The sequence below is a fragment of the Anopheles funestus genome, chromosome 2RL (genome assembly GCF_943734845.2).
Source record: "Anopheles funestus chromosome 2RL, idAnoFuneDA-416_04, whole genome shotgun sequence".
Taxonomy (NCBI): domain Eukaryota; kingdom Metazoa; phylum Arthropoda; class Insecta; order Diptera; family Culicidae; genus Anopheles; species Anopheles funestus.
In genome coordinates, this window is record NC_064598.1 from 82,506,806 (window position 1) to 82,532,347 (window position 25,542).

Below are 25,542 nucleotides of genomic sequence, written 5' to 3' on the forward strand. Positions count from 1 at the left end.
GATGGTTCTAATTTTTGCCCTTTTAAGCCATGACGGTTTGATGTATTTTTAGCGGGGAACATTTTTCTAGTTATAACATTTCAAAAAAGAAGTTTTATATCAAACTAGCTATATCGTTAGAAATTGTATGAAATATTTCTATGGTTCACTTATATTATAACTTTATATATCTTTATTTTGATCACAAAAAACACGACCAAATAAATCTAAAATTGTATTTACTCCCATACGAAACTCTAATTAAAGAGTTGAATATTTCAATTTATGGTCGAATATTAAAGACATTTTTATTACCAACTAAACGATGAACCTGCAATAGTGCACTCTGGCTAGCAAATGGATAACAATTCATCTTCATCGTCTTTTTTTTCTTTCTCTACCTCCCCCATGCCAGCTAGTTCCATGTCCCCATTTCCATTCTACAATAAACAGCAGAACAATATCTTCCCACATATTCCCAGCCACAGTTTTCATCGGGAAAAAATTTCCCTTTGCTGGAGTGTGTAGATCTGTCCTCATATCTGTGTGGGATGTTGTTTCGGTAGCAAGCACCCGTTACCATTGTTTTGTCACTTTATATGCTTCTTCAGGGGTAGCATTCGCGCTGTCATATGTTCGGTGCGGGAACAGTATATCTCAGCTTCTCTATTTCGTTGCCACTTTTTATTTGTACCACCATCACCGAAGATTGTTCCCATATTTGCCTGTGGATGTCGCGTTGCGGTTGAGCAGATTTTTATGTTTTGTACCACAACATGTTCCTCCTTCCTCCTACCCCCACTATGACATCAGTACCATTTCCCCCCGTACACTGTAAAACTCAATTCCAGGGTCACTTTTTGTTGTTGTTATTTCGTTGAAGCAAACAGTGCTGTTTATCGCAGCTTGTAGTAACAAACATGGAAGCAAGAAGAAAAAAAAGCGGAAAAAGAGGAATCCGGTGAAAAGTTTTAACAGTCAACATACTGAAACGACAAACCAAAGCCTTCCCCTTCTCCGCTCCGCACCACATAAATGGAGTAACTTTTCATAGAATACCACAAATCAATTTTGTAAAATTACTCCCCAGCGACATCAGCGGCGACCGCAAATATTTGCCTGGCAGGCAGGCTTTTAGCGCACAACAGTCGCACAAGGATTTGCTACACCTATACACGCCACATACAAATAGGCGACGGATTGCATTAGCACGCGGCTCAACTGTTTGTTGTGAAGTTTAAAATGTATAACAAAAAAAAACATTCCAAAGAAAAGCAACATCCCCGTCAAAGTTGGAAAATTCCGCCAGCTAATCAAAACTTAATCACAAACCCAACGGTGCCAAATTAATGGAACGCTTTTGGTTAATTTATTTTTCTCCCACCCGCGGCCGCTTTGGTGGGTGGAAATGTTTTCGCAACCAGAAAGCATGAACGTAAATAAAACAAAAGAAAAAAACGTTCCCAAAAACCCACCACCCCCCGACTCATTCGATGCGATGATTTTGTCAGCAACAGTTTCCAAATGTGGTGTATGTACAAGCCGCCAAAAAGCATCTGAGCTGAGGGTAGGATACGATTTGTTTAATCGCAAACGGATTTAATGCTACATTAATCTTTGCACTCTTCGCGTCTTTACCGTAAACGGTTGCCACGTACATTCACTCTTACTGCTTTTCACTTTGCGTACGGGGGGAGGAAAATGATTTCCCGAAAAAACCTACGCAAATAAAAAAAAAGGCCGAAACCGCTATCTTCGCTTCGAACGGTGGCACACCAAATGTCTCCATTTTTCATTCACAAGAGGCAATATGATTTCATTTCCGCTTGATTGGCTCTTTTTTGCGGTTTGTTCTTGTGTTTTTCTTTCCCTCTCTGCCGACTCTTTTTGATGTTCTCCTGCTGGAGAGACAAAAGGGGAGAAGTTTTTACGCCTAAAATCATTTGCAACCAAGCGTGGCTTTCTTATTATGATTGTGTTCGGCCACTTTACGCCACCACACAATCACTGCCGCAAAATTGGTGCGCGAATCCGATGAGTAAGTGCTTCATCATGTTTGCTTTGGTGTCTGCGTGCTCTGCCATTTTAACCTTCTTTTGGTTGGTTGTGTGCTATGTGTGTTGTACGTTTTTTTGCCAAGCACCAACAAAAAAAAACATAAATCTGTTTCACGCTTGTGGAATCATTTTAATAAATTATGCCCCAAATAGTATACCGGGTACAACATGCATATTTATAGCTGTGAAAGTTTCGTAATTAATAATCAATTTATTTTCGCAAACCGCAAAACACACATATACACACAATGGCCAACAGTGTTGGTGCGCCACACGCATACAATCCGTTTTGGAAAATGTATATCTTCGCGCCTGAAAAGCGTTTCCAAAGTGTTTCCGCTTTTCATTAGGGAATAAAGCAAGCACAACGAAGAAAAAAATACACAAAATGATTGGATGACCGGTTTTATATTGCGTTCAATGCTGAATCCAATTTTCCGCTCGCGTATACACTCGTTTAACACAAACTCTTCGATTAAACGTTTTGGAAAATTCGGCCAAAAGCATTTACTTCCGTAACCCACTTTCTCTCTCTCTCTTTCTCTCGCACGCGTTCTCTCTCTCTCAGTATATTCAATGTACCAAGTTTTTGATCCTGCGTTCGATGTTTATCGAGCGCATAAAAGCATAAAACACCGGAGACCCGCAAAAATGCTGAGAGATTGTTATTAAAACAAACTAATTATCTGATCTGCTTCGGAACAGAATGGAAAAAATGGATAAAACATAAAATGAAGAGTCGGACGAAACAAAAAAAAAGAGAAGAAAGATAAAACCATATCGAAAGAAAATATCGCTTCATTTAAGCGCGCTGCAAGTGGTGCACAGCTGTACCTTCCCAACAATTCGGTCTCGGTAAAGTTGGTAGGAAAAATCGACCGTCTGTCTGCAGCAAAATTTAAGCAAACGACATCCGTTATAGCACGGGCCAACCTACATATCTGCAGCCCTAATTAAAAGTTTCTGTACAAATCCATGGCCCACTGGGTACACAGATGGAACGGATTTTTCTGCTAGCTGCTGCTAGCCGAAGATGAAAAGTACCAGCAAAACAAGAAAGAAAAAGGAAAAACCCTTCAACGAATGAACTTTTTCCTGCACCAATCTGGCTGCATACGGCGGTACCTTATCCAACTCTCCTCTCTCACACTTTCACTCACTGATCGTATCAATTTCGGGTGAAAGAAATCCGGGTTAGTCACAAACTTCAAATCGTTCATACTTCTCACGAATTAAACACGTCTTTATCGGTAGAACTTTCCCCTTTGCCGCGAGTTGCTCCAACCGGTGAGGGGGTGGCGGAACTTCAGCGGAAAAGCGATCATTCTTGGATGGGAAAAACCGGATCAAAAAGAATCATATAAAAATCCGAAGATCTTGACACTATTTTCAAAACTCCGCGTAGCGTAAAGTGTACTTCTGTCGGGCACGAGTGTGCAATGTGAAGTGGGCGAAAATCGCCCAGGAGAAGATCAGTGAAATGGGGGAAAAAATGATTTCTATACGATTTGAAGCAGAAAGCAGTATTCGCCTTCACCTGACCCTTCGGTTCGGCACTCCAGTAGGTTCAGTTGCAGCCGTTTTTTCCTCCGTTTTCTGATGGCCGTAACAACTATCGCGAGGGGTTCAGTTTATGGTTCAAGCGTGGGTAAGTTGTTCGAGAAAGCACTAGAACCGATATTCGGAGCAGTAAAAAGCAACTGTAGCCCAAACGAACCAAACTAGACGGATGCAAGAGAGCAGCAAAGAAAAAAAAACAGAAACTAAAATTGACTCCTATTCCATTCGTGTTGTTTGCTGCCAAAAAGTTGCTTCCATTCCCAATTCGCGAAAGGATTTCTAAAGCAGGCAAGTAAAAAAAAGTGACAGAAGAGTCATTGATTTTTTTTTTGTTTGCTGTTTGTTAGGTTTCACAATCCACAGCCAAATTGAGAGAACCAGAACCAGTGATGCCCGAAAGTACCCGGAGGGTATTTGTTGAAGGCGTTTTTTTCTGTTGTTGTTGCCACCAAGCTTGAATTCAGCAGTTGGACAGCGCGGAAACGAAAGCCAAACAAAAACTACTTCTAACATGCACCCCGAAAATGCAATTCTAACTCTTCTTCTTTCCCTCCCAAAAAGCGGATGCGTGTTGCTAGTATTCTTCGTTCGCGGCTTTGCAAAGCAGGCACAATGGCGACATCCGTCCAATCTGCCACATCCGGTTCTTCAAACATCTTCCACAAGTGCTCTGGCCTCTGGCCGCCTTTTTCAACCCCACCCCCTTGGATCGTGGAACGTACAAAATAGGCCTTGAAGCTCGTTCTAGCGAAATTCTGAATCGGACGCGAATCCCATTTACGGAACAGGGTGGCAAATTTTCAACTAGGCACGTTCCGACCATTGCGTTTGTTTCCACCATTTTGAAGTTCTATTCATTCGTGTGTTTTTTTTTCATCATCAGTGATATGTTTTGATATCTGGGTAGAAGCAATTTTCACAAATTTTACGCTTATTTCCAGATAAATTCATTTTGAGCTTTTCACAAATATTTTCCATTCGGTAGAAGTACAAATCTACTGAGCTACAACAAAAAAATGTCTGCACTTACAGCTACGTTTGCTTTAGCACTTTTTTCTTCTACAGAAAAAGAATCCGGATAAGAAAAAATCTTGCAAATTCACACTAAAATTCAAATGGCATCGCCTAGATCTTCTTCACTTTGTTAGCGTTACTCTTGAAAAAAGGGCTCACCGTGAAGGTAGGTAACAGTTTACCAGCATGGCTTCCGGTATTGAGTTTAGCTCGTCGAAGGCAAAAGTACCAAAACCCTCCACCAAACAATGAGCAATGCGCGGAAGGAAAAATCTGTAACATAAAGCACAATCCCTCTTCTCCCCGCCACACTGCAACCCATTTACCATGGAACTTACTTTTCCGCTCACTGCACAAGATCGGGTAGTGAGGGATGCAAACAAAAAAAAATCCCACCTTTATCTATCTAGCGCCACGGCCATCGGCGGATGGAGGGCCATGATGCTGCAAGCAACGGAAAAGCAGAAAAGCAGCCAAAAAGTTAATTTATTCAAATTCAAAGTTTTGACTTGCCGTTTTTCATCTCGCTGCTGCTGCTCGCTCGAATAGGCCGAGCTGAATGCCGGTATGGCGTTAAACTTTTCCTCGCTTCGACATGTTCACCCTTAACCTTCACACCCCAAAATGTGATAACGAGGATCACATACCGGAACGCACACGTTTTCAAAGAAGTTAGATGCCATTTTCATTCATAACGCACAGTTTTGAGAAGAAACTTTTGGCATGGATATTTTTCGCGTAACAGCTACTTTTTTATTTGGTTTTGTTTTGTTTGGTAGTGAGTGCGATGAGCGATTATGATAGGTGGGCGATAATTCCGTACCAGCTGATACGGGATCGATGCTGAAGTGAAAACGATCGTATACGAAAACGCGCGCAAGAGAATAATTACGTGCCATTTGTGCATGTTTGATTTCACGATGTTCGTTACGCTTGATTGTATCAGATGTTACTCTTGCTTTAAATTGAACTCATCAAAGGATCTCGTACTAAATGATTTTCTTTTACTTCTATTTTAAGACCAGATTCTTGAATATTCTGGAAAAACGATTATTGCTCTAGAGTCGTCTGGCTTGTTCTATTTCTTGAGCTTTGCATGTTAATAAAGGAGAATACAGTGGAACTCCGATTATTTTTGCTCATTTTTTTCTCCTATTTCTTTATTTAAAAATTTCTACTTGAAATTTGAAATTTTTACTAGATTTTCCTGGTATTTGGTCGAAAATATGCGAGTAACATTATTTCAGTTTTTTCGAACATGCTGGCACTGTACCTTCCCTAAATATCAGTTCTTTTTTGTATTTCTTTTTCGCGAATTAACTGGACATCTTCCATCCGTTCATGGTTGAAAAGCTACATTGTTAAAAAGCACAACCAAGTCCAGTGCACACAGTCGCAGCCATCATTTTAACGAGACAAATGCGTATGGCTAGTTTGCTATGGTAACACGAACACCTGATGCTTAATGATGAACACGTTCCCATGAATTTCCAATGTGGTCTATTTTATAAACCAAATCATCTATTTTTTAGCTTGATTTAACATACGCAGAGATAGATTATTTACACAATAAACTAAAAAATTGTTTCATCAAAATTAAATTTAACGTAACGAAACAATTATGTCAAACATCATTAAATAAATTATTAAGCTTAATCACAAAAACTTTTCACGGCAAAGGAGCTCAGAATGAAGATGAACTTACCTCAACACGAACGGTCAAATTGTACTCTTTGATCGTCTCGAAGTCCAGCGGATGATTCACCTTGATGTCGGCCCACGTGTCACCATTGTCCGGTCTTTGCTGAAGATAGAACGTGTGCAGCTTGTTCGTTTGTGCGGTCGAACCGGGCATTAGTCGATAGAACACCGTTGGGTTACCCTCGATTCCCGAGCTGTACCACATTCCAACGATTACGGTCGTACACAGTTTGGTGGATAATTAAATTAGGGAGGAAAAAATATATTAGTACATTGTTGGTTTCTTCAAAACCCATTGCCTAATAAGACTACTTATTGCTAAATTCTACCAGTAACACACGTTAGTATTGTTAAAGTAAAACAGAACATAAAATGACATATTTTGGTTGTAAATAAAAATAAAACACACACAACAGCTAACACGCAAAAGAGATCCCACGATCGGAGTTTTTTTCCCCCCCGGTAAGGTTTCACAGAATCAAGAACATCCTTTCAACCAGCCTCCCCCTGAGCCTGTGTGGATCCTTCTACGAAATAGATCTTTTTTCTGATTGTTCAGCCAACGGTTCCAATTAGTGAAGGTACCATTAAAATAAGCACAGTGCTCTCTCTCCTCATCGACTGCGTCGTGCGCTCGCGAACGGCGCGATTTTTTTTTCTGATTTCAATTTTTGGAAACACCAGTGTTGGGTTTCTAGCTCCGAAAAAAAATGATCCAGAGTGACAAGAATAAAGAGAAAAGAAGCTCCCATTTCTATGTCCAATTTCATGACATTCCCTGGAACGTAAAAAAAGACGCACAGAAACAAAAAGAAGAGTTGCTTCGACATGGGGACATGGTTGATGGATGTCCTGCAATACTGATAATCCTGCCCAAGATCAAAAGTAAACCCGGGGACCATTAGAGAAAATGAAAAAAATGCTTTCCTTTCAAAATGGGATGAAATTATAACTACGATTACTTCACAAGTTGGTAGCCGAGCACAACTTGTTTTGTTTTTTATTAGAGAATATGCTTTATAAAGCTGATAAAAATTATTACTTATTTTAAAAAATTGCCAAAATTGTGATAAAATAAAAATTATATTCTAAAAGTAGCATTCCACTTCATTGACTTCATCTTGAAAGAACTGAACAAAATTCAAAATTTTCAGTTCCTGCAGCAAAGTGGAAGTTTTGCTCCTGTTTAATGTATATTTTATTATGTGTAATAATTTCGTTTCTTTCCTTAATGTGTTAAAAAGAAGTAAATATAAACCTAAATAAATCAGCTCGAATAAATTTACAACTAAACCTGCCTTTAAAACCCAAACCTGTAAATCAAATATGTGATGATAAGCGCTCACTGCATGATGGAAAAAATGCTTACACTCAAGCTCTGTATGTTCCGCTATGTAGGAAAAAAAACATCCTTCACACAATCTGTGCATAGCCATCGTTATAAAACCCCACTAAAGCGTTACCCCATGCCTGGCTGTGCAGGATGCGTGAGTGACAAAAGGCAACATAAGCTGCCTCTTTAAGATATGGGGCTATAAACGGGTGCGCGTTGGCTGCCTTCATACAATAAGCCCCACTGGAGAAGGAAAAAAGCGGGCCCCCAAAAAAATATCACCACGACGACACACACGGCCAATATTCCAGCCAGCTTTTACTACTTCCCAAATATATTCTTCAAAAGAAAAAAAAATACAAGCAATTTAAAAAAAACTGTTACTACGCACACAGCCAACAGGGAAAAACAAGCTTCTTCCGCTGTATGGCAGGAAGGAGAAGAAAAAAACAAGCACCGGAAAAAGCAGACAGCATGTCTCACAGCTTCACCACGTCGCCATGTGACGTGTAAAATGCAAACGAGACGAGTGGTGATGAGAAGAAATGGAAAAAAGGAAGGAAACAACACAAAACATTGGAAAACCTCCTTTCCGTTTCCACCTTCATAAATAATAACGATCAGGGACGTAAAAAAAAGAAGAACAAGACGTAGCACATCGTACGAAGAAGGAAGAACTCAGAAAACTCAAACCTCTTCCAAACCAAAAAAAAAGGGAGCCCGGGGTGTTACGATAAAAAAACCCTCCTGCTAACGAAAGACTTGTCCCATTGCTTGTACCATCAACCTACATATGCTGCCGACGGAGATAAAGCCAATCGCAAGCTTAGACCCAAGATTTACTTACAAACTTTCCATTATGTTCTCCGGTCGGACTCGTTTCGTGCTTCGTCCATTTTTTGGTCTCTCGCTAACCGGGGCGCTTTTTTCTGGTAAAAAAGGGGTTTCACTAACTCCCCATTTTAGAATCTGGGTACGGAAACAACATTCAGCTCACTACTCACTCCCGGTTCATGAATGCAATCTCATCTCGCTTACCCCACCGGAAGCCCTCGCCATCATAACATTTACCAACAGATGATTCTTTCATTTTACCGAAACTCACAAAATTATACGAACATTTTAAGCAGCGAAATAAAGTTTCACTGTTTGTATGCGTCTAGCGACCAAAGAAAGTTTGGTCAACAGAAATGATTTTGTTTTCTCTTTTTTTTTTTTTTTGGAACAATTTCTTCCTTTAGCCTAACGTCTTCTCTTCTGGTGCCTGGTAGGAAATAATGTTGTGTGTAAAACTCTCCCTTTTCTTTCCCATTTTTTTGTTGTTGTTCCAGCAGCAAAAGTTTTCATAGTATCTTCCGAGAATCAAACTTTCAACCGTGTGGTTCGGCGCTACACATGGGTTTTGATGAAAGTGAATGGAAAACTTTGCTCGCATTCGGAAGATAAATGAGTAAAAATGAAATCCATGCAACCTCTCTCTTATGAATTATTCAACGCGTTGCCGTTAAAGTTAAGACTGTCGGGTTTGCAACAACATGTTGATTTCTTCTACATTCAACAAACGATGCCACTCCACACCGAAGGCGAGTGTATCAAGGATTTGTCCTTGAAAATGTCCTTTCGAAAAGAGGGAAACACGGTCACACTTATTTCACTCAATACGTGACACTTTCCGTTGCCAGCCAATACACTCGCCATCATTTAACGATCAGCCAAGTAGTTGGAAACTATTGTGGCAGCAAAAGAACACGGACCACGGCACGGCGCGAACAGATGGTTGTTATATCGCAATGATGCGAAAATCATGAACAACTGTCCTTTCTTTGTGAAGCGATTATGTTTTTTCCCCCTTCTCTGCTTTCTACTCCAATTGCTCACCCATGAGAGATTACGTGTTTGTGTAAGTTTGTAGACGCCTGTTTGTGTGTGTGTGCCATTGTCAGGGACAAGCATCTGCTAGGGTAATTGAATTTTTAAACTTTTCCACCCAACCCACCACGGGGCAACGCTAGTCCGGGACACACTAAAGCACCGGAAAAAATATACATTAATCAAAAGTTATCCCAGCAAAACACAATCTGACCCACACGTACCATCTATGCAGCCCCTACTTGTTGGGCACTGAGTCAACGCGGATTAGAGTGTGAAGGAGATGAAGAACAACAGCAAAAAAAAAAAACATCGACAAACTTCAACATTCCGACTCTGACAGAGAGAAAATTCTGGTGGATAAAACCCTTAAACTTAATTTTAGAAAAACATATCAAATATATTTCTATTGCTCACAACAACAGGACGAGGGTCACCAACATCGGTCCCTTAAAATCATCTGGCCATCACCCCGTGCATCTTAGCGAATCGATGAGGATGAATATTAATTGTTATTTTGTCATGATTTGTTTTCCCGCATGACAGTTTTCCATCGTTCCAACCAGAACCCAACAATTCGTGACGCCATCCATTGCCTTGCAAATGACACTTACAATACAAAAAAAATTCAACGAACACCACTTGCAGGCGAGTACAAGGAAAATATTAACCATTCGCTGGAATATGTACAAATTGTACGAAAATAAATACGAAAAAGAAATGGAGTCGATCGTGGATCATAAAAAATATATATATCGACAAAAGTGAACTTCCCCTTCCCACCCCCCCCCCCCCCCCCCCCCCCTTCCACCCTTCCAAAATTCTCTCTGGTAGCGCTTGTACCGAACAAAAGGTCAGAAACTTTGGCAATAAATATCCGATTTATATTTATCTCCTTTCGATGGGCGGAGAGCTGTTGTAGCGCTTCGTTTGATCCGACCGTATAAGTCGGAAAGCTAACGACAAACTTGCAAAGGCTCCCAACCCGGTGCTGGGAGGGAGGTGGAAAAAAAGTATTTACGGTGGTGTTTGTGTGTACCTAATTTGTGATATTTAGCTTCAGCGTAAAAGCACCCGGGAATGGTCAGCATTCACTCGATCCGCGGATGAAATTGAGACGAAGAAAAATGATACCCTTCAAACTCCCCAAACCCGGTGGGACAACACATCCACTAAAGCATTGTTTAATGGGATTCGATCCAGGAGCACGGAATCGGTCTTTTATACCCGACTCCCTTTCAATCGATTCTTTATTTTCTTCGCGTTTTTTGCGAAAAAAGTAGGGAGAAAAATGGAGCTCCACCAAAAAAGATCCTTTACCCTTCACAACCGGTGAAGTTCGGTAAATATTTTACTGCCAGCTATAAAACAAAACCCGTACAACGCAACAAACAAACCGAAACCGAATCCGGGACATGCCGAATCCCGAGAAAAAAAAACCCCAAGTCTCCATTACCAATGGGATTGAAGCGGTGGAAAAGAAAATGGTCAAAATTGAGACGGCTTACATTTACCTGAAGTTATGGATTTTCCGGTCAGTTCGCATTAACGATCCCCAACAAAAAACCAAACCCCCTCCAAGGATTCAAGAATAGGGCAAACACGTGCACTTGTTGATATCAAAAATATCCTTCCAGCCATGCAACCCATCAACCCCGAAAAATGGTGAATCTTTTACAAGACGCACAGAAATAAAAATCGAGTGAAAGTATTCGTTCACCTTGTTTCTATCCATCTCACTCCAATAGACAATACTTGGGTCCAATGTTTTGGAAGGGAAATATTCTCCCTTGAATTGTACTTAATTTAAAGATTATGCAAGGAAAGCATCCACAGTAAAATGAAATCGGTTCCGGAAGCAGAAACACATCCTGTACGGTTCCAGGTATTTTCCCCTTACGATGCTCCAGCTATACTGTCGAAAACATGAAACATAACTTCCCATTACTCACTTTTTTTACATGAGTTTTTTCTTCTTGTCATGTACACATACACGTACTGATTGTACGTGTGTACCTTGTAACATCATCTTTTGTTACACGCAATGCATCTTTTGCCTTACCTTTTTATTTCCACCCCATTCTTATCAAGGATGCCCCAAATATTTATACACACACACACATACACACGCACGTACACGCACTTCATGAATTATCGTTTACATCCCTCGTAACTTCCCAATTACTTTGCCCTTTGGCATTCGGTTCACAGCGCAATCTCGGAGCATCATTGGCTTCCCGCCGTTCGGTTTCCTTTTCGATTGGCCTGTTTCAGATTTGGGGCACAATATTAAAAGTGAAACTGTCCATCTTCTTCCTTTCTGTGGGTGGTAAGATAAAAAAAACTCGGAGGAACACACACGCAAAGAGGAACGTGCAGCTATTTTATCGGCATGTTTATGACAGCATAAAGTGAATTGCGCATCCAGGAATGTGTGCTTTCGTGTGTTTGTACGCGAGAAATCACCCAACAAAAACACATCACTAAAATTCAGCCGCGTTGTCTTAAGAGCATGTGGCGCGCGTCCTTATACTTCGATGATCAAAACATATTCAACCAAACGTGCATAATGCTCGTTCCCCCACCGTTTCCTACATGTCGAGTACGATGATGTCGTAACAGTTCCCTCCTTTTTTCTCTCCACTTTTATTCCATCCAGATTCCGACTGTTTCATTAGTTGGAAGAGAGCTGTGATGGGTTCATCAGTTCTGTCTGTTTTTGGAACGATTTTGAATCGTTATGTCCATGAAGATGGGTCCACTGCATCCCTTAATCCCTTTTGGGTGGGTAATTCACGGCCATTATGCCTTGATTATGATTGCTCTCCTTCGCGCTCGTGCTGGGGAAACTTAATCAGTTTAACATAAACGACCAGAATTGGTTGTATTCTGAATCTAACGGCACGAGAAAAAAAAAACATTTCGAGTGACATGCCGTCCTTTAATAGAGCACAAACGACTTCAGTTTAAAGCTCACATTCTGTTGATTGTATGTCTCTTTAATTGCAAATAATTTTACTTTTAAATAGTGTAAAAAAAGAAATTGAATTGGTGTGAGAGTTTTCGGGAAAACGTTTTTAAAGTTATTGTCAGCACACTTCACAACACTACCGGAGGGCTGGAAAAACTGCTCTCCAATGCCAATTTCGGGAAGCGGAATAATTTCATTTTCCAATTTCCATTTCCATCGATCGAAGAAAAGGTCACATCATGGCGTCAATAAATTATGCTTTACACCCTAAATGCATAACAACTTGGCCAAATTTTTTTTTGTAACCATTTAAGCGAAAGAAGCACAGCAAAAGCATTCCATTTATCACAACTCAATTCCCTTTATCCGCTGTAGAAGCATGTGTTAACACGGGTAACAACAAATTAAAAAAAAGCTAGGAAACGATAATTGAATGACGTCAGTCCCATCGATAACTGATTTTATAATTTATTTTTTCCTTTTCGTAAATACACAACGTGCGAGCTGCTTTTCCTGTTGTACACGCACACTTCAAATAAGGATCGGTACACATATCCTGCAGATTCGTCGCAACTGTCACTCGAATGTGTACACACACACACACGTGGACAGATGAAGTGTAAAAGACCGGATGCTCGATACACGCATACCCGGGTGAAAGCTGATAATGAATTTTCATTTCCCATACCGGCGGTGGGGCAGGTGTGAAATCATGTATCGGAAGAACACCATACATCCCGTGGAGTTCTGTTGATTATTATTTTTTTCTCCCAAAGTCCGCCACTCACATTCACCACCACATCCGATTGTGGGCGTAAAGGAGTGTATTTGCGAGCATTAAAATATAACACACCGTACGGCTGTACCTCACCACAAAATCATTTTGCATACCTTCATCCACAAAACCCTCGGATTGCCCACAAAACGATGCATCGTTAATCCAGAGAGTAGTGCCATTCGCCAACTATTACATACCTCAACCATTAAAAGAGTGTCCAGCACTGTGCCACCAGATATGCCACTGGATATGCCCGCTCCAGCGTCGCTTATCGATGAGCATTCGGTACAGTGATAACCACCATTGCAGTAAACAGCGTTGCGTTTTATTTTTACACTCCACATTTCTGGAGCTGAAAAACGACGATAAAAGCAAGATAAATACAGCAACAAAACGGAATAGGAACGACAGGAACATTCCAAACTATCCCATCCCATGGGCAGCGCATGGCTATGCATGGCTTCGAAAGACAGCACATCGTTGCACAGGAAGCAAATATCCCTTCATCTTACCATTTGAAGGGGACGGCAGACAGGAACGTACCATTCCTGTGTCGGGTGTGACGATGCAAACAAAAAAACCGGGAACGGAGGATGAATCCTTCACAATCCCTCACCGTACACGGTTGCCGGATAAATGTCCGCCCCGGTGAAATAGCTAAAGTCTCGGTATACGAGTGCGGTCTCCCCCGTTACTGTGGTTACACAATGCTTGTTTAGTGGAGGTACTGTAAATACCGGCATGTGCTCCGGCTTCTTCTCTTTCGCTACCGCAGAACCGTGACACAAATGAATCAGATGGTTAACTACGATAAAGAGGCAAAAGCTCCCAAACAGCTGTGGATGAGGTTTACGGATGACTTGTTTCAGGCAAAAAAAAAACAAATAAAAAACAACGTCACGGAACGAAAACCCTTTTTCCATCCATGCAGGCGAAGTTTTTTTTCCCCCCCAACTCACAGTCCCATCCACATTGGTTTCCTTTTGCTTCCGGGCAAGTTGGCATCCCATCAAACCATCAGTCGTTTTGCTTCCGGATGGGTTTTGTCGTTTGCGACACGAAAGAAGATAGGACCGGGACGCCCCATATGGGAACCATTACCTTACCAAGCAGATGAATAAAATGGTGGAGGGGGGCGGAATGGTAACAGTATGGGTAGGTTGGGAAATGCAAAGAGTTACATTCGAACTGTGTCGCGCATTACACGCGCCGCCCGGTAATGCGGCGTTCTGTCTTAAACAACATAATTACAGTTTCGCCTAATCTCTCGACTAATCCCGAGCCGGTACCGTGCATAAAATCTATTTCTACTCGTACGGTCGGTCGGATACGTCCCATCGCAATCACAACCGTGTTCGCACCGAGTCGGAAAATGGGTGGAAACTCATCACCGTGCTTTAAATGCGAGAAAGGCTTTATGCGGAATGGTACGAATTTAAAATAAAAAATTTACCAAAGCTTTCAATTAAGCAAGCTATCTACTTTAAAGAAATACATTCAAATTATCTGTTCAATATAAATGACACATAGTAGAACATATTTTTACAATATATCGATCCGGACAGCATGAGACATAATTGACACGAATTCCATTCAAACTTTCACGATAAAGTGTCAATGAATTATTAAAAATAATCATTATTAATACAGTTCACTTTTTACAGGCTCTTTTTGATGAAACAAATATCATAAGCGATTAAGGCTTGGTTCATTTAGATATTAGTCACTTTGTTTTAATGCTAGTGACGTTCCCAATGGCCCAAAGGGGAAACTTGTGACAACGTTTTGTTTGCCAGCAATTTGCACGCAATTTCGTAATGTATCCACCGTGATATTTGACGCACAAGAGACGAACATTCATTGTGCACTGGCATCTCGCTAATCCATGATTAGCAACTTGGGGCTTAGCAAAATGGTTAAATTTGTCTAAATCGAATGTTGCCAAGATGCCATTATAGAAAGGACGTGCTACAATGGAATAACGATAATGGAGTGAAATTAATATCAAAACACCTAAATCCACTAAATTGCTCGCAGTTCCACCCAATAAAGAGATATTGTCCAATAATAGAACAGAAATTGAAGAAATATGGTGCGACAACGAAGAACATTGGACAAACAAGAATTGAGGAAATTTGAGAATTTCTTCGCAACAATGACGATCTTTTTTGCATAATTTTGTATAATATTCTTGTGTGCGGGTGTATTCACCGAGGGCGCTAAGCGTAAAGCCGTTACCCGCTGTATCAGTTCGGTAATCATCGGCTTGCGCACCATCATTGAGGTCTCTTCATCGTTGGCCACCAAAAACGACAAGTTCGTCTCTTGTCTTGATGTTATTTATTTTATCATGCAATAAAATGTCTTCAGTATCTTTATAATTGTGACGTGAGTTTTAACTTCCGACGAGAACACAAAAATACTAATCATCTTTTTTCTGTAACTGTTAAAACTATTTTTAAAATCTATTTTTAATTTTATTACATCACACACACGTAATACACCCAAGTGTATGAACCAAAAATAAGAACCTCTAAAATGTTTGCTTTTAAAACATTCATCTATACCATTTGCTCTGAAGGTAAAAGGATTTTTTCATCCTTTTAGCCACCATTAATCGGTTAGCTGCAAAGACTAAAACGGGTGTCCCTTAATGAAAAAATCACGCGCATCCTTCCTTTTTCCATATCAGCAAAATGGCACACAAAAAAAGGGAGGTTGCGTGTGCACGAATTACTTGCGATAACAAACGAAACTAATGCAAACAAAATGAAACACAGAGAGATAAAAAGAAGAAAAAAAATATTCCAACGAACCTTCAGGGTGGGTGACAAAAATATTCGTGGCTTGGATTTTTTTTTTTGTTAACTATATGTTAGCTGATAATACCAAACGAGCGGATCATGGTGCTTTTGAACATGGTTTTTCCTACTACCCGAAAGCAAAACTTCTTGATAAGTACGTGTGTGTGCGTCCGCGTTTTATATGGATGTGTGTGTGTGTATGTGTGTATGTGAAAGCCTGATCCCCAAGGATCATCAAATGAGACAAACCCAGGGGTCAGCACAACCCCGTAGATATGGCCAACCGACCGACCGAGCATGGTTGCACAGCCACGCGTGACATTTAGAGTAGAAATAATGTTGCTACCGTGATGAAAACCTAACAAAAAATCGTGGCAATGTTATTCCTTGCATGAAATATTCAAAAGCTTTCCAAAAAGCCACAACGAGCCGGGGGGAGGGCATGTAGCATAAGCGGGTTGGGTTCCCCCTTTTCGGGAGCTTGAAACTCCGGAGGGTGTGTGTGTGTATTTTTTTATCAAAAAAATGATGTCCCTTTTTTATGTTGGTTCCACTAGTAGCCGCCAGAACCATTTTGCTCGGTATGTTTTTGTTTTGCTTCGAGATTTCCTCTTTTTTGACCGCCCATTTTCCCACCTTCTAAAGGCAACCACAGCCGAAGGGTAAGTGTGTGTGTGTGTGTTTGTGTTTTTTTTAAAGAATGAAAGCAACAAAAAAAAACCATCCGCATGAGATATGCATGGGGTGTTCTTTTATCGCATCTTTTTTTTTCACCCCCATCCCACCCCAAGAAGGCTAAAAGCTAGAAGGCAATGTGAAAAACCCACGACTATCGGACACATGTAAGTGAGGGGGTTTTTTTTGTTCTTTTATTTTTGGTTGCTGTTTTGTTTCAAGTCAACTGGCATGTTAAACAGACAAAACAAAAAAAAAACGAACGCTGCTTAAGGGTGGACTTGGTGGCAATGTCGTTTTGTGTTTTGGCTCACACATTTCTTTTAACTACCCAACCACCAAGGGTGGAAGTACGAACAGTATTATTCGCTGGCAGCACACATTGTGTATGCATCCCACGAACGAAAAACCCCAAAAACCACTAAATATTGCGCACATCGTGAGGGTCAATCCTTAGCAAAGCTTCCGGTGTTGTTTGGTAGCGTTGATTCGTGGGCTCTCCTACCAACGCGGGCCCAGCGTCGGGACAGGAAAAATAATTAATTTCCTTATTACCAGCTGCGCTCGTCAGTTTGCGCCGGTAGTAGCAGAAGGTGGTTACAAATACACGAGTAGCAAAAAAAAAGAAACTAGAAAGTCAGCGGGTCAGCGAATATGTTAAGTAAAATTTTCATTACATGTTTATCACACCCCGGGACTGCTGAAAAAGAAGCCAGAAAAACATAGAAAGAATATTTCTTCATATAACTAACAAATACAGGAAGATGAAAAATACACACAACCGAAACCCGAATACCGGTTAATCTAGCAATAAACTAACTCATCCTCATCCAAAGTACGAGGAAAATGCTCCACTTCCGATGGTCACCCCAACTGGCTGGAAAATCTTTTCCATCACCGCTTAACCGGCGCAAAACCGGTCCGTCGTTGCCCAGTCAGTTAATTTCTTTTTATTCACCTTCGCCCAACACATTTGCGTTCTCATTTGTATGACTTTTGCACGGCACGGAAGATCACATATCATCCTCCGCTGATGATGCCGGTGCGCTAGAGCTAAATCTGTCCCGGCAAAACGGCAGTAATTTATGGTAGTAAATAATTCATAATGTCCCGAAGGCAGCAAGTAGCATGAGCGCCAGCTGCTGGGGCGCGGGGAAAAAACGGATGACCAACAAGTATCCTCCTGCATGAATGTTTGTATCGTGTGAACGGCAACGCTAAAATATCGGAACACGTAGTACCGCGGTAAAAAGACACCCGTGCCGGCTGGACTAGATTGTAAAGCGGATATCAATTAACTAAATATGATCTTCCCCCGTTGCTGTACACTCTTCATAAACGATGCACAACGTAAACAAAACCCTTCTCGGATAAATAATGTACGATCCAAAAGGTTGAACAAAAGTGGCTCCCCACCGATGTGTGTGTGTGTGTGTGTAGTGCGCTTAGGCGGTTGATAAAATGGTAATGATGCTAATGGAAAATTAATTAACTCCCGGTGTAAACTGTAGTGATTCTTACACCGATTTTCGGCGCTCATGCACGATCTAATTTCGACGGTTGTTGGTACAATAATTAGCATTGTTGCAGTCAGGTTCATAGTAACTGCAGCATCCCCGGTTGTAACGAAAGCGATAGTAATTATGTGCTCCTGTTACATTCCCGTAGCATAATCTGGAATGTAAACTATCTCCGGTAATCTTCTAACTATCGAGTACACTATTTCCCAATTTCGTCTTCATCGGCACAAAAATCCCAAGCATCGCAATGCAACTGGAGATTCGGGTGGGGGATTAAAAATGTACCGATAACATGCTTGGAATGAGATGCTACACTAAACAATAATCACCATCTCCATCATGGCATTCGAATACAGAATTTCGATGCATGCTTAATCAGTGTACTCATTTCCATTGTGACGAAGACAAGCGAAATGCCAATCACATTTTCTTCATGTAATCTTGCTTTCACCAGAAAGCTTGTGTGCGGGTAGCATTTGCTACGGGAGATATCTTCTATTGATGAAATTCCATTGTAATTCTCCGACCAAATTCATTTCGGTAGTCACAATCTAAACTTGCGCTCATGACATATTTTCATGGGAAGAATGTAATGCAACTGGAAACAATTTGTCAAAAAGAATGAATAATTCATCGATAGGGCTTGTAGACATTCGCCCAAGAATAGTCCAATGTAGATATTTCGGCTACATTGTCTTAGGCATTCGAATGAAATTACTAGGATTTTGGTTTCATTGGTTGCTGCATTCAGTGCTTATCTTCTAAAGTTTTTGTTGGAATTTAGTGGAATTCAATTGCATAACCCATTTCTTTTTATATTTGGATTAAAATCGATATTATTTTCTTAGGAAGAATTTAATTTACTAGAGAGGAAATCTTCATAGAAAAAATTAATATCTCATCGAGATCTTGAGAGATATTCGCTGAAGAGCGTTGGTCTAATTCAGATATTTCACAACGCAATATATTAGGCCCTCGGCCGAAACCATCAGATTTTCAATCATCAGTTGCAGAATAGAGCACCTATCTTCACATAGTTTTAATTTCGCAATAAATTTCGAGCTGATTTAAGATTTGGAAAAAATAAAAGGAAAAACGATTTCCCCTTCCCCAATACTAAAATGTTGTGGATAAACAAAAATTAAGCTTCACATACTACCCAAGCATATTATATTTTCTTTATGAAACCGAAGAAATGAAGCAATGATGTTGTAATAAAAATTCAAAAACAAAAATTCTTCTTATGGAAAAAAAATACCACGCATCGAAGCGCATCAACACAGACCTGGCTTTTATCGAGACAACCTTTCCACCGACAGGCATATTTTCTTTGACGTAAATCGGCCCGTAAACCGTATTGTCCCACACCGGCGGATTATTGGCCCGATCGACGACATCGATCTGCACCTCGACCGTCCGCGACAGCGGCGGATATCCTTTGTCTTGGGCCATCGCTTCGAGTTTGTACGTTTCGCGCTACGAACAAAAGACCGTGGATCGTGTTTTGTTTTTGGGGGGTTTGATTACGAGTTGCGGCGTTGTTTTTTTGTTATTTTGCAAAAAGAAAATTTATCGAAACAAGGACAGAGATATGGATTGGTAAGAGACAAAAACAAAACAAAAAAATGTGTACGTGAATTTTGATGGTTTGAGATGGTTTGGAGCGAGTTTTTCATTACACCCAAACATGTGATTGCAAAATGATTGTAAAACCGGTGCACAAAATCGCGGATTGCACAACATAATAGAACAAAAACACACACAGCAATACAACACGGACAAGTAGAAAAACAAAATCAGAAAAGTCAAAAAACCGAATTCCGAACAAGAATCAAAAGGATTCGGAAACAAAATTTGAGTAAAATCAAAATGGGACGTCAATTGAAATGTCGGGCGGAAAATGTTTTTTTTTTCGAAAATTTGATTCATTGAAAATGTGTTTATGTCGTAAGTTGCAAAAAAAAGTAAAATTGAATCGCGACGTAAAATGTACAGCAAGCAAAATAAATTTAAAAAAAACCCGAACAATGGACCCAACACAACATTAGCGCAACGTGTGCACGTGTTTTGGGGTGGTGTGGCCGAATGCAAAAAACAAAAAAAAACACAAAACCAGAAGAAGAAAAACAACAAAATACAAAATCATGTAACACATCGATTCCGCAGCATGAATTGAATTAAACAATTTTCACAAAATGTGGCAGACGAATGTTACAGGAGCAGCAACAAAAAAATGAACCAAAACAGAAACAATCAAATAAACATCAATCGTGCAAATACGAAACAGGATACAATAATACACAGCGAGGGTGCAACACAATGTTTCGATTTGTACGCGGCGCATTACGCAGTTGGTACGATTTTAATGCCCGATATATCGTTGCGTTTTCACGTGGTTTTATTGAAGAAAATTCGCCATCACCATTTGTAGCAAAAAACAAATCACGGTACGCCGAAGATTTATCGTTGCAAAAAAGAGATAAAAAGAGAAAGAGAGAGAGAGAAAAAGAGAGAAAAAGAGAGCAAAAAACAAAGTTGGTGATCAAAAATCAGTTCACTCCATTTGTGGGGCCCGTTCCATTGCGGCCCGTTGCGTATGGACGAGTCCCGGTTGCATTGCTGTTGTTAAAGGATTTTGTTTTGGTTTTTTTGTTTTTTTTTGTAGGAAGGAATTGTGACCGTCTTCTGCCTTACTGTGTTGAACGTTATTTGATTTAAAAAAAACCAGTTGTAAAACATTCGCTTCAAATGAGTTGCAAAAATTTAATCGCCGGAAAAATGATTGCATACGATGTTTGGTCCAGGTCGCAATTTGGCAAAATATTTGACTTTTTTTTCAAAAAAAGAAAACATGAAAAATTAACCTTTGTTTTGTTTTCTTTTCAGGCGGAACGCATTAACGTCGTCATACTAAACTCGAGAGCGAGAACGAGAGAAAAGCACTAACGAAAACAAAGAAGATACACCATGGAACAGAAAAAAAAATAACAAATGCATCACAAAATGTAAAAACAAGTTGTTGTTTTAAAGAATAGTGTAAAAAAAACCAACTGTCGTTGAATAGTTTAGATTTAACTATTCGAATTGGTAATTAGTTTGGTGTCATGATGAAACATAACATTGCTGTAAATATGCGACAACAACAGTTGATGGTGGGTGGAAATGGTCTCGATCCGATCGCACCGAGTCTAGGTCGATGGATCTACAGCCGGAATTGTCGATGTCGGTTGTTGCCGTTGAAGCATATTTCTTATCCCCTTTTCTGCTTCATTCACGTTCATTCATTTACAATATTTTACATATAGTTTAATATAATGGTATATGATAGATATTTAATAAGGCATATATAAGGTATATGTATAAATGTGGAAATATTTTGTTCAACCAAATGCACACACAGGTTCGGGTTAGTGGAAAATGTTTTTATCAAAAATTCAGGTCAAAAACATGTTCCACGCGTTCGATCCTGTTGCATTTGATTCGGTTAGATGTTAGTTCAAGCTAGCTTCAGTTCACATAATGCAACCCACCGTATTTGCTGGAGCCACCCGATGGCCAAACATGCCAATGAGCTTTTTCCCCTCTAGCAAACTCGGGCACATGCGCACAAACCGCTTCGAGAGTTGGAAATGGTAGAAACGCTTCCCGTTTAGTGGTGTGTGCGCTTGATTGCATTGTACAAGCTACATATGGAACCCTTTTTTTTAGTAGATACAATCTTAAGTAATAGGTTAAAACAACAGCTCATTGATAGAGGAATTGATTTTGGATATGTTTTACAACAAGTGCGGTGCAGCTTACGGAGCTAAGTTACTGGTGAGTTTGAGGTTAACTATTCTGGCAGCATCGGAAATCCATTTTATACCAACCTTGCTTTCACCGATGTGACTACCGTACCGACAGTGACATTTTCCCTAATGTGTATGGGGCCATATATAGTGCGATCCCAGATCGGTGGCTTATTGTTCCGATCGACCACATCGAGCTCTACGTCCACGTCGGCGGTGGACGGCGGGTCGCCTCTATCCGAGGCGTACACCTTCAGCCGGTACCTTTCACGCTGCCGGGATTTTTGTGTTTGTTTGATTTTTGTTTTTTTTTTGTTTTTTTTGCGTACACAACGACACAGAACACCGATATAGTGTACCGGTTTTGTGCGCATCCGAAAGATGAATAGTTTAAGATTTTTTAGATCATTACAGTTTTGCCACAACGCGTCAGTCAGTTTTTTGTACAGGTTTTTGATTTTGTTTTGTTTGTTTTTGAATTTGTTTTGGGATATGAATTAGACGGGGGTGTAACGGAGTGAACAAACAGGTTGGATATGATTGGGAGTTTTTTAATCCAACCGAAAACCCGGTAAAGGTCGGTAACGATACCGACAAAGGCAGCCGACAGCATACGACCAGAAAACCAAAGCGGAACGGAATATGAAAATAAAAAAAAGAAAGAAAGAAAAACAACGAAAGAAAAAGAACAATTGAATTAATGAAACTTTCTAAACAATATCTACTAACAATAGCAAAACAACACACGAAACAAAGTTAGCACAGTTTGTAAACTAACATAATAAATAATGGTTTTGTTAACATACGGGTGGGGGGGTTTGTTAAGGACAAATAAAGCATATGATAAATTTGAGCACAGAAAATGGGATGTTCGAAAAGGATGTTTCGAAACTCAATGGAACATAACTGAAAACAAATAAAATGTAACACAACCTTTTCGTGTCTTGGCTAGCCCGTTACGAACTAAAGCGATGAGCGTTATGCGTTATTGTGAATGTGTGCGCCACCTAGCGGTAGCTAGCAAAAGAATATCGTATTGTGCTGTTTGTTTTGTTTTCGGGATGAAACATAATGTTTTAGCATTTAAAAATGATAACGAAAAGCAAATCATATGGTTAAAACAGTAATCTAAAAAGTTTTTCTGACACTACCGATGCGTCAGTTTTTGCATCATTTTACATTGAACCAGCTGGCGTTTAAGTCTAGCTGTTACGACGCTACTCTTTACTAATTATAATCGATCTCTCGTCGTCTTGCCTTCCATGAGGCAAGGGTGGAAAGAGGCCTTTCTGCAGGATTTTGCTAAAGCATTTGTTCAACAGTTTTGGCTACCACAGATTACACAAAACGAAACATATAGTATAGGTATGGGTTTTAATTGTGCGGGAAATATGTAATTTGTTTCCACTAATTTTGGGATAATAATTTCGTGCCTTGGTGGTGGTTTTAGTTACCAATGAAGTGCCGGACCACAACTGCACACATTGACAGAAATGTTCCGGATCGTAGCTTCATGTATTAGAACGAACATAGCGATACAAGCTCTCAAGTGCTAACAACATTGTGGACGGTAACGCAGCTACTTACGGAGTAGCAGCCCTGCGGATTGCACATTACAACCAGAACCAGTTATCGCACAACCGTGGATAGAAATTCGGTTTTGAACACGAGGAAACGGACATCCGAAAAAAAGTACAACGAAAAAGAGAAAATAAAAGTACAAACATTCAATAAAAACTCATCGAAATAAATACCATTTAACAGTGCAGTTGGAACGAAAGTCTTTAAGTTATACTAACAGAAAACGGGGTTTGGAGTAAATAAAGGAGTTTTGTCTAACGGAAACGATTGAACACTTTACGTTTACCACACTACAGTTGTCGTAAACAGAACGGGGGGGTTTTTATAAACATTCCTGAAGCGAATTGTAGAAACATGGAGCAAATCGCAACATTCGGTTTGATCCATCTTTCCTCAACATCGGTGACTGCAATTGTATAATTTGCTTTACAGTTTTGAAAGCAGTACAGATGAACAACTTATGAAGGGGATAACTTGTATCATGCAGGGAACGCGTGAAGGTTAAGGACGAACGCAAAATCGCAAGCATTCCAAAATGGCAACCAAATGCTGGATATACACAAAACTCATAAACAACCGAAAAAGGCCGTTCTGTAACATATCGTAAAAAGTAAACACATTTTTATATTGCAAAAATCTACAAAACAATAATACCTAGAGTCAGGATGATGGGTGTCGCGTATGTCTTGTATAGTGTGCGAAGTTTGCTTGTACAGCAATGAGCGAATGAGAAAAAAAAGATAAAAACGCGAATAAAAAAAAGTCACTGTTTCGAATATTTGTTTGTTTTCTTTTTTAAAGTGCTCATTTATCAGTACTATGTTTTCTAGTCTGACCACAACTTAAAAAGCCAAAAACAAAACAAACAACAGGGAAGAAAAATTCCAATTTACTCATACAAAAAACTGAGACTGAGTAGATCGTTTCCGAAAAAAGCACGGCGACACGAGTTTGGCGAATGATCAAAAATATGTTCGTATAAAAAGGCCGGAGCTCGGTTTTCTGCATGCCTTTACACCGCGACATGTTTTGCCTCTCCCATAGCAGCACGTTGTGAAAATGTCACTTGCAATCGTACTTGCATTCGTTTGTACTGGTAGGTAATAAGTGCTTTGTATCACTTTCCTTTTCTAGCAAAGCTGGGAAATAAAATCAAAATCTCAAAAACGCATTCCACAATACTGCTAGTAGTTGTAAAACCTTCTCCATCGAACGAACCGCCACTGTTCCAGGAGATCGCCTTTCACGCCTTAGAGCAATTAAAACACCTTTCACGGAGCTCCTGGGCTGGTGGGTATGATGATTTATACTGCTAGACACATCCGTTGAATTATCCTCAGTCTACGGTGAGTTCGTTGCTAAAATTGTTTTTAAAAAATTTACCACCCGTCTCCGTCCGCTTTTACCCAACGACCGACGAAAAGTGTACCAAAACATCAAAAATGTTTTTTTTATTTTGGATAATCGTCTAAGTGGAAACGGGGAGTAAAAACCAAAACAAAAAAAACAAATACGTTACTCCAACAACGAGGAATCCGAAAAGGTTACGCCAAAAAGTTGTAAAGACAGGTGAGTTGTGATGCATGTTTCTCACCAGCTAACCATTTTAAAATTCCTCGTCTATGGATCATTTAAATCGAACGTATCAAAAATCGCGTTATTTTTTAAACCTTTTTTTCCAAAACTATAAATCAAGATGGACTGTGATACAGAAACGGAAAGTGCTGCAGAGATAACGGTGCCGTAGAGATGCGCAGCCACGCATCGTGTTGCGTACGTCCAAACACACTAAACAGTGCATATAATGATACAGAGATATTGTATATTCATTTAGTTTTGTGCATTTAAAGAAAGAATGTAACTAGGGGCAAATAGTTTGACACACCAACAGAAAACTATTCAAGTGTACACG

The 25,542-nt window shown here is 40.0% G+C and overlaps 1 protein-coding gene across 25 annotated transcripts in view; it reads right to left on the reverse strand.

Annotated features, from left to right (window-relative positions):
* The window catches only part of LOC125775022 (neural-cadherin), a 476,608-nt gene that overhangs the window by 141,209 nt on the left and 309,857 nt on the right, over nt 1-25,542 (reverse strand). For 21 of the 25 annotated variants that reach the window (XM_049445413.1, XM_049445410.1, XM_049445418.1 and 18 more), the window contains 2 exons: nt 22,131-22,321; nt 6,316-6,505 (listed from right to left, as the gene is read on the reverse strand). In XM_049445413.1, the coding sequence (XP_049301370.1) occupies nt 6,316-6,505; nt 22,131-22,321 (381 nt within the window). Of the gene's footprint in view, nt 1-6,315; nt 6,506-19,546; nt 19,738-22,130; nt 22,322-25,542 lie in introns of all 25 variants that reach the window. The other 4 variants (XM_049445426.1, XM_049445424.1, XM_049445421.1 and 1 more) reach the window with 1 other exon arrangement.